The 13561-nt window shown below is 56.7% G+C and overlaps 1 protein-coding gene across 2 annotated transcripts in view; it reads left to right on the top strand.

Annotated features, from left to right (window-relative positions):
* The window catches only part of STK40 (serine/threonine kinase 40), a 42932-nt gene that overhangs the window by 24438 nt on the left and 4933 nt on the right, over window positions 1–13561 (top strand). For both annotated transcript variants that reach the window (XM_069479767.1, XM_069479766.1), the window contains exons 5-7: window positions 2019–2246; window positions 2961–3013; window positions 10996–11111. In XM_069479767.1, the coding sequence (XP_069335868.1) occupies window positions 2019–2246; window positions 2961–3013; window positions 10996–11111 (397 nt within the window). The remainder of the gene's footprint in view (window positions 1–2018; window positions 2247–2960; window positions 3014–10995; window positions 11112–13561) is intronic.

Raw genomic sequence — 13561 nt, 5'->3', positions numbered from 1 at the left:
CAGAGAGGGCACACGGGATTTGATGTTGACAGCCCTGAATTCAGGTGGCGTGACCTTGGGCAAGTCAGTTCAGGTCTCTAGGCCTCAGATTCCCCATCTGTAAAATGGGGCTAATGATAATGGTGCCCAGCCCATGTGGCTGTTGGGAAGATGAATGGGAGAGTAAAGCACTGAGCTGCTGAGGGCACACTCTCATCGTCATTGCTATTTCAGGCAATAAAAACTCCTTGTCAGCTTGATTTCCTGAAATAAAGCAAATGGAAAATGCCTCCTACACCCACATACACACCCCACCAAGGTCTTTATTCTTAGATTTGCAATTAGAGGCAACTCCGAAAATTAGAGCATTTCCCTTAAACATGAAATCAAATTGAGGGTGATTGTGATTTCTTAGTATTTTGTCTCTGATATCTTTAAAAGTGTGGCCTTGGTTCATGTCATCTTGGATGAGAGAACCTGGGGGATCAAAAGTGTTTCTAGGCTGGGCGTGGTGGCTCACGCCTATAATCCTAGCACTCTGGGAGGCCGAGGCGGGAGAATGGCTTGAGCTCAGGAGTTTGAGACCAGCCTGAGCAAGAGCAAGACCCCATCTCTACTAAAAATAGAAAAATTAGCCAGATGTGGTGGCGCACACCTGTCCCAGCTACTTGGGAGGCTGAGGCAGGAGGATTGCTTGAGCCCAGGAGTTTGAGGTTGCTGCGAGCTATGATCACACCATGGCCAGGATGACAGAGTGAAAGTCCATCTCAAAAAAAAAAAAGTATTTCTAGCTTATCGTCTGTGTGCCAGACACTGTGTTAGGGCCTCAGGCGAAGAGTGAATAAGAGGTGTGATCCTCCTTTTAAGGAAAAATATGGATATTCAGTCCTCTAAGAGCTCCCCAGAAGGAATGATAAGTCTTCTGGGGATGACACCAAGGGCCTCGTCAAGTTTGTAGGGCGAAAGTCCCCATGTTGTTCCTGTTTTTTGTCTGACTTGAAATACTTTTCAGCAAGAAAAATGAGCCTTGAGCTTGCAGCCACAGTGGGGGTGGCAGGACCTACTTCCTGAGCCCTGGGTATGGGTGTCTTACTTCCTTCTCTCAGCAACCTGTGAGGAGGCATTGATGAGGAGCTGGAGACCTGGGGAGGTGAAGCAAACTGCCCCAGGTCCCACGGCTAAGATGAGGTGGAGCTGGGCCCTGAACCTAGACGTCCAGGGTGAGAGCCATGCTCTTAACCACCACTGTGTGACTGTCAGGAGGAAAGCTGTTGTCATGGACACACAGAACACTGTGTGGCCTTCGGAGCCTGCCAAGATTGACCTCTGTCTTTTTTTTTGGAGACAGAGTCTCACTGTTTTGCCTGGGCTAGAGTGCCATGGTGTCAGCCTAGCTCACAGCAACCTCAAACCCCTGGGCTCAAGCAATCCTCCTGCTTCAGCCTCCTGAGTAGCTGGGACTACAGGCACATGCCACCACATCCAGCTAATTTTTTTCCTATTTTTAGTAGAGGTGGGATCTCACTATTGCTCAGGCTAGTCTCGAACTCCTGAGCTCAAGCGATCCTCCGCCTCGGGCTCCCAGAGTCCCAGGATTACAGGCGTGAGATTGACCTCTCCTTAACTTCCACCATCTTAAACGTTGGAAGGACGTTCCATTGGTGATTGTTGGCATCTGAGAGTGCTGTGGAGGGGAGGATGCCCTAGACCCCAGGTTCGCTGCCTGTGCACTGGGCTAAGGAGGGCACTTGGGCTTTAAATCCAAATCCTTTGCATTATGATCAAAGCAATAAGCCTACCTGAGATGTTTTAATCTCAGCGCCTTGCTGGGCCTGGCGTTTGCACATGAGAAGCTGAGCAGTGCTGAGTGGCCACGGTCCAGGCTGCCCAGGCCTCAGTCCCCCTCTACCCGCATGTGCAAGCTTGTTCTGGGCTCTCTCATTGGTTTGAGTATCTAGCTCCAGAGGAGAGTCCCAGACCCTTGTCCTTGGCCCTGCCGAGTCCACAGCCAAGCCCTGCTCCACCCTCTTGCCTCCCAGGACCGCACCTGTGAAATCGTCGAAGACACAGAATCTAGCCGAATGGTCAAGAAGATGAAGAAGCGCATCTGCCTCGTCCTGGACTGCCTTTGTGCACATGACTTTAGTGACAAGACCGCCGACCTCATCAACCTGCAGCACTATGTCATCAAGGAGAAGAGGCTCAGCGAGCGGGAGACCGTGGTCATCTTCTACGACGTGGTGCGCGTGGTGGAGGCCCTGCACCAGGTGAGGCCCTGCCCCCTGCCGCTCCCTCCCTGCGACCCATGGAAAGCCACCCTTCTTGCTGCTGCTGAGCAGAAAGCAGCTCTGTCCCGCCTCACCCAGGTGTGCGTTGCAGCCGGGGTGTCCGGAAGGAGAGTGGCTGAATGGCAGGTGCACCAGGTGAGGCACAATACGGTGGCCACGGCCCACCTCTCTGGTGGGGGCTGACCGGGCAGCCCAGCAGACCCCGTGCAGTAATTCCCATCAGTCAGGGACTAAACTGTAGTCTCTCAGCTCTGCTGATGACTTTGGAATATCCATCTGGGTGGCCACAGCCCATCTGAGCTTTTTGTAGGAGACCGGGCCTCTTCTAGGCACACCGCTTCTGTCACAGAGCCATGACAGTTCACCTCTGACCCCCAGATCTAGCCCGTCCTTAGGATGTCTGATGGAGGGGAAGAGGCCAGTGGCATCGCCCACGAGCTGCTGCCCTGAAGGGAGAGAAAGCTGAGGAAACTGCCCTGGGTGGGCAGACACCGATAGGGTACATTACCCTGTTCAGACGCATGGATAATGAGGCCTTAGAATTGTCCTGATCTGCCTGTGGTTTGAGCCTAAAGAGACATATCATGAGTGTTTCCTGCCTTCCCAAACACCTGGAGAGCCCACATCTTACAGGGGGGCCCTGATCGCATCTCTCACAATTACGGTACCGACCACATGCCTGTTGTTTTCCAGAAAAACATTGTGCACAGAGACCTGAAGCTCGGGAACATGGTGCTCAATAAAAGGTAAGATTCCCGTTTCTTCTTCGATGCTGTCACCCTCGAGTTGGGACAGGCACTACAGCTCCCCAGTGCCTGCGGTGTCCCACGGTGATTCTGACTCAAAACGGCCCACTTCTCCAGGAATCCCAGGGCCAAGGGATGGGATGCCTGCTGCTGCCTCCTGTCACATGGGAATGTGTGGTGCTTGCTGAGACGGGGAGTTTCAGAGTCGCAGACAGAATTTTAGACATCCTCCCTGGTCCATCCATGGGTCATACCTGGCTCCTAGTGGGTGCTCAGTAAATGACTATAAAAGTGAAGGAAAGAGAAAATTGAGGCCTTGCCATAGGCCCGTTTCCTCAGGAGAGACTCAGAGGTTTCTGCACGGGAGGTTTATGGGGAGTGCTCTCAGGGAGAAAGGGGCTGGAATTGGGCAAAGGGAGAAGCTGAACTGCAGGGAAGTCACAGCAGGGTCTCAGCCTAAAGAGCTCCAGAGCCAGAGGGTCCTTGAGACAGCCCAGCTCAAGGCAAGCGGGCACGGCCTTTGTGCCCCACAGCGACCAGCCACTGGATGCAGGCCGTCCCTAGGGAGGGGCACAGCCTTGGGCAAGGCAGCTTCTTTTGGCTAAGGGGGCTTCCTGGAGAGTAGCGCAGCTAGGAGTGCTCAGAAGGCAGCCCTCCCAGCAGCAGGGAGAGTGCCCTGGACTCGGAGGGGATCTGGGCGGCTCACCCCAGAATCCTTGGTGAGCCAGCGGTGGAGGGAGATCACTTGAGGCCCCAGTCTCAGGCCATCACTGCACCTCGACAGAGGGTCTGGGCCCCTTCAGAGTGGTCTGAGGCAGTGACGGAGGGGCACCAACCACACAGGTGCCCAGGACCAACAGCAGGTGGGATGGCTCTGTGGGCCACCATGATGCTAGAAACACAGGGCTGGGAAGGATGCACCTCCCTCCGCTTCCTGAGCCTGCCTCCATCACCTCTGTCACCCCAGGTGCTGAGTGGGTTGGAGGGCTTACAAATGGCAGGCAGCACGAGTCTCAGCAGAAGTGGTGTGATGGGTGACTTATTGCATAACGTGGTCTGCCCAGCACAGGAAGGGCCCTGAGCCCACTGTCCCTATCAAGTGGTGAAAGCCACAGTGGTCAGAGAGGAAAAGAAGCTGCAGGGAAGTTGGCCCCTGGGTGGGGGGCACCAGACCCCACAGCTCCAGCCTGAGTCGCCATCGGGGGGAGGCTGCACACCGCAGCAGCTAAGCCCGTCTTCCTCCTTCCGCCAGCACCATTTGGCGCTGGGGCTGCAGACAAGAACTCCCAGCTGCCACCACGACCCCCATGGAGCTCACCAGCTGATGGGGTGCTGACCAGATGAGTACCACGTACGGGGGCCAAGCGTGCAGAGAGCTGGGGGCACATGGAGGGAACAGTGACTGCCATCTGAGTCGATTTATGAAGGATGTGTGGAGATTTGCCAGCCTGAGAAAGTGAAGTGATAAGAACCTGGCCCTGTCGTGCTCCACGGGGAGGAGGGAAGGAAACAGGAAGTGCCCGGGCTGCTTGGGTCCTGGACTGGCTGTGCGAGTGAGTTAGGGACAACAGAAGCAGCACGCACGTGGGGGTCAGACCTGGTCACATCCCAGCGCCGCCTCTAGTTATTTTGGAGACCGTGAGAATGTGCTCACTTGATTATTTACTCACTGGAGGAATTCACATGCTGGGGTACCAGCCCCTTCTCTGAGCTTCCGTTTCCTTGTGCGGGAGAGGTGGTGGTTCTACCTTCCTGGAAAGCTGGGCCTGAGGTGCAAGTAAACAGCTGTGAAATTGCCTGACGGGGTCTGGCCATCGTAAGCACACCCCTGGTGCTAATCCAGCCAGGGACTGCGGGCCTCGTGGCTTGCTTCCGGAGATGAGGCCTGCCGCATGGCTGATGAGGACACCCCAGTGAGGCTCAGCGTCCTTCAGCGGTTCCCCAGTCACAGCTCTGAATTCTAGGGGGATTCAGAATCCTGGGAGAATTCAGGTTTTGAGGAGCACTGAGCATCCCAGCCCTGAGCTGTGGAAAGTTTATCGTCTGAGAGTTGGGAGGTTGGGCCCTGCCCCGCCCCTGGCCCTCTGTGGGACCCTGGGCCAGTCCTGTCCTGCTCTGGCTGCAGGCTCACTGTTCACAAAGACAGGACTTGTGTTTTGAGTACCTAAGTCCATCTGGACTAGAGAGCTCCTGGGCCTTCAGCGGCAGCCATTCATTCGTTGGCTCTAAATGAGCATCCCCAGGGTTGTCATGGGAACGCCCAGTCGGGGGTCCTGCCAGCTAACCACACCAGCACTCCTAGCCTCTTTGTGTCACTGGTGGGTTTGCTTCTGACTCTCACTTCTCCAGATCTCCTGGGTTCTGGGAATGTAGTCAGGAGATTGCACCTCTCTTGAGTGTGGCAGTGTAGCCGCTCTGCTGTGCGTGCGCGCGTGCGTTCGTGTTCGTGTGTGTTCGTCCCTCAGGTTGCAGAACCCTGATACGTCACTCAGATCCAACATCTTGGCTGCACTTCCTTAATGTGATAATCGCCTTTTTTGTGTTTTGGGGCAGACAGGGGTTCTGGCTGCCTTTCACTTGAGTCACGGGTGCTCTGGAAGGGGGCAGGGTGGTGCGGTGCAGAGAGACACGCTGCTCTGTGTGTGTCCTCGGGCACGCCCTCCACTCCGGAGCCCCACTTCACCCTCACTCAGTTGAAGGTCCACCTGGAAAAGTTCCTGCCCCTGCCCGACTCCAGCTAGACTAGTGGCAGATAGACAGGCTGGAGGCCTTCGTCTGTTCCGAGGAGCAGAACAGAGAGGTCCCAGGGAGAGGGACAAACTCACCTGCTTTGGATGAAAAAAAGGGTTGAAATCTGAAATCCTCTTCTGGGGTTACGTGAGGTTTGCTGAGGGTTCTTTCTCCTTCCTCCTTTCTTTTGGGTAGGCGAGCTGCATACCAAGTTCCTAGAAGAGAAAAACACTGTGGCAGCCCAAAGGGCCATAGCCAAAGCATGACTCACTCAGAGCTGACCCTGCTGACGCACATCCCCTCCCTCCGTCCCATACTGCCCTCGGCCCCTCAGGACAGGACTGGGGGTCTGGCACTCCCAGGGAGCTGTGCGCCTCCTGGCCACCTTGGGCGGCGGTGGCAGGGCAGGGGAGCTGTGCACCTCCTGGCCACCTTGGGCGGCAGTGGCAGGGCAAGGGAGCTGTGCGCCTCTTGGCCACCTTGGGTGGTGGTGGCAGGGCAGGGGAGTGTTGCCAAGCCTCAAGAGGCCTCAGAGCTGACCGTGTCGTTTCCTGTGGAGAGAGTCCAGGAACGTCAGGCCGAGCAGCACAAGCTGAGTGGGCCTGCCACTCGGGGCCTGCCGCCCCACCCTGCAGAGTCTCAGTGGAGCTTCCCTTGAGCCCCACCTGCCTCACACCCTGGCAGAGGGCCAGAAAGTCTTGCCAGTGGAGTGGAGTTGAAGGTTCAGCCATGCTGGAGCACCCGCTCCTTTGTTTCACACCTCTCCTCCCCTGCCTCAGATATGGGGTCTCTCCCAGGGTCTCCGTCTGTAGCCGCTGCCAGGCGTGCCAACCCTCAGAGGAAGACAGGATAACGCCAGCTCCTACCATTTGCTAGCCTAAGTGCCCTCTGTGGGATTATCTTATCTTGTCGAATCCTACCACAGTCCTGGGAGTTCAGTGCTAGGATTTCCCTGCTTTACAGATGAGGAAATTAAGGTTTAGCAAGAGATTCGCACAGCAAGGAAGTGGCGGAGTCAGGCCTAGAACCCAGGAATCTGACCCCCACACCCACCAGAGCTTCCCCTGAGCTCCCAGTGTCTCGAGCCTCGGGGACCTACAGGATGCATGTGCGGCTGCAGCGGCCATCTCTGAGCAGAAGGGGGTGGGAAACACACAGTTCTGCTCTGTGGGAACCTTTGGACCAGAGGCCTGTGCAGTCCCATATTCAGGGCAATGACATGGGACGTTCAGAGCTGGAGCCGTCCCCTTCTTGATATATGTGTGACCCTTCACTGAGACCCTTTGCCTGTGCTTTTGGGCCCTAACCACCCTGCGGGCCACTGGTCAGATTTCTGTGGCAGCTGACAGGGTGGGCCTGTGTGGGCCCCAGAGTCGACGTTTCCGTTTGGAATGCCGAGGACAGACTGGCCTTTGTTTTGCACCGAGCCCTTCGCCAGCAGAATTCCCCAAGATAGCTAAAGGCTCTCGGTGCCTCTTGGACGTGGCTCCTGGGGAAACCCACTGTCAGCCACACACGCCCTGCGCCTCAGAGCCCTCCCTCTGGCGAGAGGCAGCCTGAGGTCCCTGTGCAGCTTCCCGCCTGCCACGCTCCAGCTTTTCCACCCAGCCAGCTGTGTAGACAGTCACTCTGGCCTCTTCCTCACTGGCCCCCGCTTAAGGAGGCCTGCCCACCCCTCCCCCCAGGTGTGGTGAAGGGTCCTCTCCTGGGTACTTGCTTTTGTCAACATTGTGAACTTCCTAGAAAGAATCAGAGCCCAAAGCTGTCCTGCCCCACGCCTCTCACAGAGGGGAGTCTGCGGTGTTCTAGGTCAGGGCCGGGTCTGAAGTACGAGACAAGGGATGAGTCAGCTTCGATGGAATCGAAGGAACAGTCCGTCAGGGGCTAGAGCATCGCCCAGAGACACATCCGGGTACCCGGCAGCTGTCAGTCCTGAGCGCAGACTCCAGGGCCCGACAGACCTGGGTTTGGATCCTGCTCCCCTGTCTGCTAGCCATGTGGCCTTGGGCAAGTCCCCTCACTGCTTCATCTGAAACAGGGCAGTGAGAAAGTCTCTCTCATAGGCTGTCGTGAACAGTGAATGGAAACAGCTCACTCAGGCCTGCACTAAGTGCTCAGTGAGCATCAGCTTTTATTGCTATCTGCTGATGATGACAAGGATGATGACAAAGGGGGTCTCCAGTGGGGACAAAAGTGGCATCCAAGGGTGGACTCCAGAGCTCTCAGTATCGCCCAAGCGCCCCAGGTTGCTTGGTTCTTGCAAAGCAAGTGGAGCCTCCCCCACCTGCCAGCCCGGGACCTCCCCAAAGCATGCAGAAGCGTATGCCGAGGGGCCTCCTGGGGCGTCGGGGCCTGGCTTGGGCCAAATGCCCCGTCTCTGCCTGCTGCTCCTGATGGAGAACCCCAGGTAGCGTCCAGCCTGCAGGTGTTTGCAAAGTGTTGAGAACCAACCAGCTCCTCATCACGTTGTGTCATTCATGTGACTGCAGTGGGCTCCCTACGTCTGTGTGCAGGATGGCAATGTGGCCTCAGCTGGCCCCGGGGCCAGCTGCTCAGCATCTGTTAGGCCAGTGCCTGCCCCAGCCAGGTAGTGTCGCTCCTGACCCCTGAGGCAGAGGAACCATGTGCTCTGGAGCTGCTTCCTGCTGAGCTTTTGCAAGGGACCCCAGTGGTAGCCCCAGAGCTTTTCTGGATGGAGGAAGAAGGGAGCAGGCCACCTGCCCAGAGCTCTGTCTGTCCAGCCTTGCCCAAGGAACCCTGAGATGGCAGGCTGGCCTTGTGGCCTCACCGGCTCACAGTGCGCTCCGCTCTGGAGTGGACTGCCCTTCTCGGGGATCCCAGCCCCAGCGTAAGTGGCGTCTTGGGGGCCTTGGGCCCAGAGCCCAGAGAGAGCCAGTGAAGACCAGACCCCTGCTGCCGCCTCTCCCAGGGAATGGGAAGTATGTCCTCTGGCACAGTGGACCTCAAAATCCAGGGCCTGCAGCCGGCTGCGCTGCCCAGCACTGCTGATGTTGTCCCTCTGGGCCTTGGCCTGAGAACTGCATGGCAGACGTGCCAGGAGGCTCTGGTGCAGGTAGGGGTGGGTCCTGCATCCAGAAGTCGCGAAGACAGCTTGTTGAGCCTGTGTCTCTAGGTAGGGAGCTCAGCTCCTGTCTTCCTCCTTCAGCGCCCCCCAGGGATCTGTCCTCCCCAGTGCTCACAGCAGGACTCTCAGAGCCCACCCCAAACGCCACTGGGGTGTGGCGAGGCTGGGGGCCTTTCTCATCTGACTGGTTAGTGTAGCCGGTGCTCTGTTGGGCCTTTGCTGTGCCAGGCTCTGCTCCGGAGCTTCCCCCACACCTGGGAACCTGCGGTGGATTCCTCAGGTGAGGGGACGGAGGTTAGAGAGGTCACATCCTCTGCCCAAGCTGATGATTGGCCAAAGCCACCCGATGCAGGTCTGTCTTGTTCGTTACCTGTGCTCAAGCACCAGCTGCCGGAAGCCCTCGCCCCGGCAGAGGAGCAGAGGTCAAGAGCACAGGCTCTGGGGCCAGACTACTGCTCAGCTGCTTCTTGGTTGTGTGACTTAAACTCTCTGTGCCTCAGTTTCCCATCCTATAAAATGAGGGTAATAATGATTGCTCCTTCAGAGGATGGTCGTACGGAGTAAGTGAGTGCCTGTGAAGTGCCCCGGACACGAGGGAAGCACATCTTCACCGTCACCTCACCTTCCTCACCCTCGCTCTGCTCTCACCATCCTCTTCTCAGTTCCTAGAAATAGGTGACGCTCTGCCGCCTCCTGGCCTCCACAAGGACCGTGTCTTCTTCCTGGGTCATCTTCCCTCCAGCCTTCACCTTCCTGGTCCTCAGTGGACAAGTGTGCTGTTCCCTGAACAAGCTGACCCCGGCGCCCCATTTAGAGAAGGGCCAGTTGACTAGTGCCGGGACACCCCACGCCCCACTTTGCTGCCTCACGGAATTTCTTTCCTGAACAGAAACTGAGGAAGCGTGTGCAGCGCACACCTCTCCCCAGTGAGCCGTCGGCACCACATCACGTGCAGTAGGAAGGCAGACTGGAGACCCCGGCACACGTGGCCCTGCAGCTGCCTGGTCTCGGGCTGCTGGCCTGCGTGGACGGACGCGTGTGTCCCTGCCGTAAAGGGGAGGATGGCTAAGGTTCCGTTCATTCATAAGAGCAAGGGGTCTTGTGCTGTCACTGGTTCCGCTTGCTGGCGGGAGGTAATGCTGTCCCGGAACTGCCCAGGAGAGATCCCAGGCCATCCTTCCAATGCCACGGTCTCCCGGGCAAGCTGTGGCCTGTCGTGGGGTTTTGGAAAGACAGAGGGTGACTAAGTTTGGGTGTGCTGTTGCTCTCAGGCTGTGACAACTGTGCTACCATCCTCCCCTCCCACCCCTGGCAGCCTCTGGGGACTGTCAGGCTGGAGGGAAGTGCTGGGATGACTCAGGCTCCCTCCTCTCCACCCCGGTGCTGCCTGATTGGCAGCAAGGGCAGGGGCATGGGCTCCTTGCAGAGACCCAGGGTCCCCAGAGAGGATGGGCTGTGCCATCAGCCTGGGCCCTGTCTCCGTCTGGAGCATGCAGTGGAGGGCCGGCTTCCACGTTCCCCCAGGGCGTGTGCAAACTGCACCCCGCAGGACCGGGGTCCCCCAGTGAGGCCCAGCGCCGCCCCCACAGGCCCTGGTGAGCTGGATCCCCCCCAGAGAGATGCACTTAGCTGTTCTGTTTCCTCCTCTGCAGTGATCGTGGGACTGAGACAGTGAGTTGACAGGAGGCTTGGGGCCTGCCCTCTGGTCACCTCACAGTGTGGGGTGGGAGTGCTTTAAAGCCACTGTCCTCTGTTGGACTTGCTTTTCCACATGTGTGAGTGGGGGAATTGAACTACATCTCGGGGTTACTCCCAATCTAGAACATTATGTGAGGCTGTTGTGGGAAATCTTTGAATATTGTTCTAAGCCCTAAGCTGTACCCGCTAAGACTCAGCCAGGGCGACAGGTTCCCCCTGCGACACTCAGGTGATTGGGAGTGATGCAGATCCCTGCTGGGACAGGTCGGCAGGTGGCCAGGAAAGGATGTGGGCCCGGTTCCTCTGCCCCCTGGGTGGGGGCAGCTGCTTCACCCTCTGGTGAGAAACCTGGCTCCACTCATTCAGAGTTGGGGTCGTCCTTGTCCCAGCAGGGGATGCCCTGCCTGTGCATCTGGTGTCCATTGCTGTGGTCACCGAGGCTTGTGCACTCTCTGCCTCCCGCCCTCAGGACGCATCGGATAACCATCACCAACTTCTGCCTCGGGAAGCATCTGGTGAGCGAGGGCGACCTGCTGAAGGACCAGAGGGGCAGCCCCGCCTACATCAGTCCCGACGTGCTCAGCGGTGCGTGCGCCAGGCAGTTCATCCGTTCAACAAACCATGTCTGTGGGCAGGCCCTGGGCGGGGAGCTGGGGCTTCGCTGGTGGCCCAAACCAGTACTGTCCCTTCCCCTACGAAGTGTTTAGTCTAATGGAGGAGGACATAGGTCACACTAACACGTGTTCAGTGACTCTCTGAGACTAGTGCTGGGAAGGAAAGGACATGATTTCTGTGAGAGCGTATGAAGGGTGCTTGGAAGGACTTAGCCGAGGAGGTGACAGCTGAGAGCTTAAGGAGAGCTGGGAATTCCTGGGTATGTGTGACTGAGGGGAAGCTGAGGGTCCCAGGGGTAGCACAGCATGCTGGGGAACTGCAGTGTGTTCAGAAAGTGAGTGTGGTTCAAGGGGAGGCCAGAGAGGTAGGCAGGGGCCAGGCCACACGAGGCCTGATGTGGGCCCTGCTGAGAAACATCATCCCTTACTTCACATGTGACAGGAGCCATTGAACATTTCTCGGCCGTGTGCCACAATGAGGTCTGCATCTCAAAGCCATCACTCCAGGCTGGGCGAGGTGGCCCACGCCTGTAATCCTAGCACTCCAGGAGGCCGAAGCGGGCGGATTGTTTGAGCTCAGGAGTTCAAAACCAGCCTGAGCAAGAGCGAGACCCTAGTCTCTACTAAAACTAGAAAGAAATTATATGGGCAGCTAAAAATGTATATAGAAAAATTAGCCGGGCATGGTGGCTCACGCCTGTAATCCTAGCACTCCGGGGGGCCGAGGTGGGCAGATCCTTTGAACTCAGGAGTTCCAGACCAGCCTGAGCAAGAGCGAGACCCCATCTCTACTAAAAACATAGAAAGAAATTAGCTGGACAACTAAAAATATATATTAAAAAAAGCCGGGCATGGTGGCGCATGCCTGTAGTCCCAGCTACTTGGGAGGCTGAGGCAATCGGATTGCTTGAGCCCAGGAGTTTGAGGTTGCTGTTAGCTAGGCTAATGCTATGGCACTCTAGCCACAGTGACGGAGTGAGACTCTGTCTCAAAAAAAAAAAAAAAAAAAAAAAAAACACCAACAACAAAGCCATCACTCCATTGTTCATTCATTCATTCTACTGGTATGTGCTGAGGGTCTGCCAGGTTCAAGGTTTCGCCCCAGGCACTTTGGATGCCTGGAACAAAGCAGACCGACATCACTGCCTTCATGGAGCTGGCTTTCCAGTGGAGATGAGACAGATGATACACAAATGAATAAGGAAATTATAAAGTTACTGACTATTTCTGAGGACCGGGCACTGTGCTGAGCACATGACGTGCATTATCTGTTTAAAACCGCACAGCTACCCTGCAAGGTAAATATCCTAAGTTCTTTTTTTACAGATGAGAAAACTGAGGTTCAGAGAGGTGGCATCTCTTGTCCAAAGTCATAGCCAGAAAACCGAGGCGCCATTGCAGGGCTCCTTCCGCTAAGGCTCGTGCTCCTAATGGTTTCACTCTGTTTCTTTCCCTTTCCCCCTTGTCCTTTGCCAAATCAGGGTCTCTCTGGTCCCAATCCCTTAGGGCACCAGGGGCTTGCGCCAGCTTCCTTCCCTCCGACATGGAGGATTTGGGGTTGTCTCCAGGGTCTGTCATCCCCACCACACACGTGTGTGCAGAACCGGTCTCTTTCCCGGTCGTCTCACATCCCCCTGGGGAGCAGGCTGCTGTGACTTGCGCAAGCACTTGCAGCCCCTTTGGAGGCCTCCCCCAAGCTGTGGCTTCTCCTGGAGAGCCAGGCCTCTCCCAGGGCTACCATGTGCAGAGGATGGTGGTGCCAGTCCCCAGGCCTGGGAGTTTTGCACACACTCAGCTCATTAAGCCGCCTGACTCCAGTGTGCCCAGGGAGATAGTCAGAACCAGTTCCCCTGCCCCAAAGGCATGCTCGGCTACCCAGGAGCCTTTGCGGCCTGAACAGCCCACTACACAGGGACCCAGAGAAGGGATCTTAGTTGCCTAGGCGCTGTCTGGCACCCAGAGAGATGACACTAAGGTGCCCAGCATCTCTTCCACGCCCACAGAGAATAGAGTTGTGTTCAGGGATCTGGGCTGCTGCATCCTATTGGTGTCCCAGAGAGGGTGTGTCCCAGGGACTAGACCAGGGCAGGGCCTTTGGAAGACTTCAGTGGTCCTCATATTTTTTGTCTGAGGGAGTGGGAGAGGCAGTGGTTGGCACGTGGGAGGTGCTCTATGGCTGATGGGTGGATGGACGGGCTGCCCTGGACACAGGAGGGCAGGAGGTTTGTACAGTCAGACATGGGTCCACTTCCAGCTGTGGCCTTGGACAAAGAACATCCCTGGGCCTCAGTGTCGTAGAGGACAGTTAGTGAAATACATGCATTTCTTCCAGTGTTGTCACAAAGGGGGTACTCAGTTAAACGTCCTCTCCCTTCCATTTCACAGATAAAGGAACTGTAGCACAGAGAGGTTCATTCCTTC

This window comes from Eulemur rufifrons, chromosome 8 (genome assembly GCF_041146395.1).
Source record: "Eulemur rufifrons isolate Redbay chromosome 8, OSU_ERuf_1, whole genome shotgun sequence".
Classification (NCBI taxonomy): domain Eukaryota; kingdom Metazoa; phylum Chordata; class Mammalia; order Primates; family Lemuridae; genus Eulemur; species Eulemur rufifrons.
This window is presented reverse-complemented; position numbering and strand designations above follow the sequence as displayed.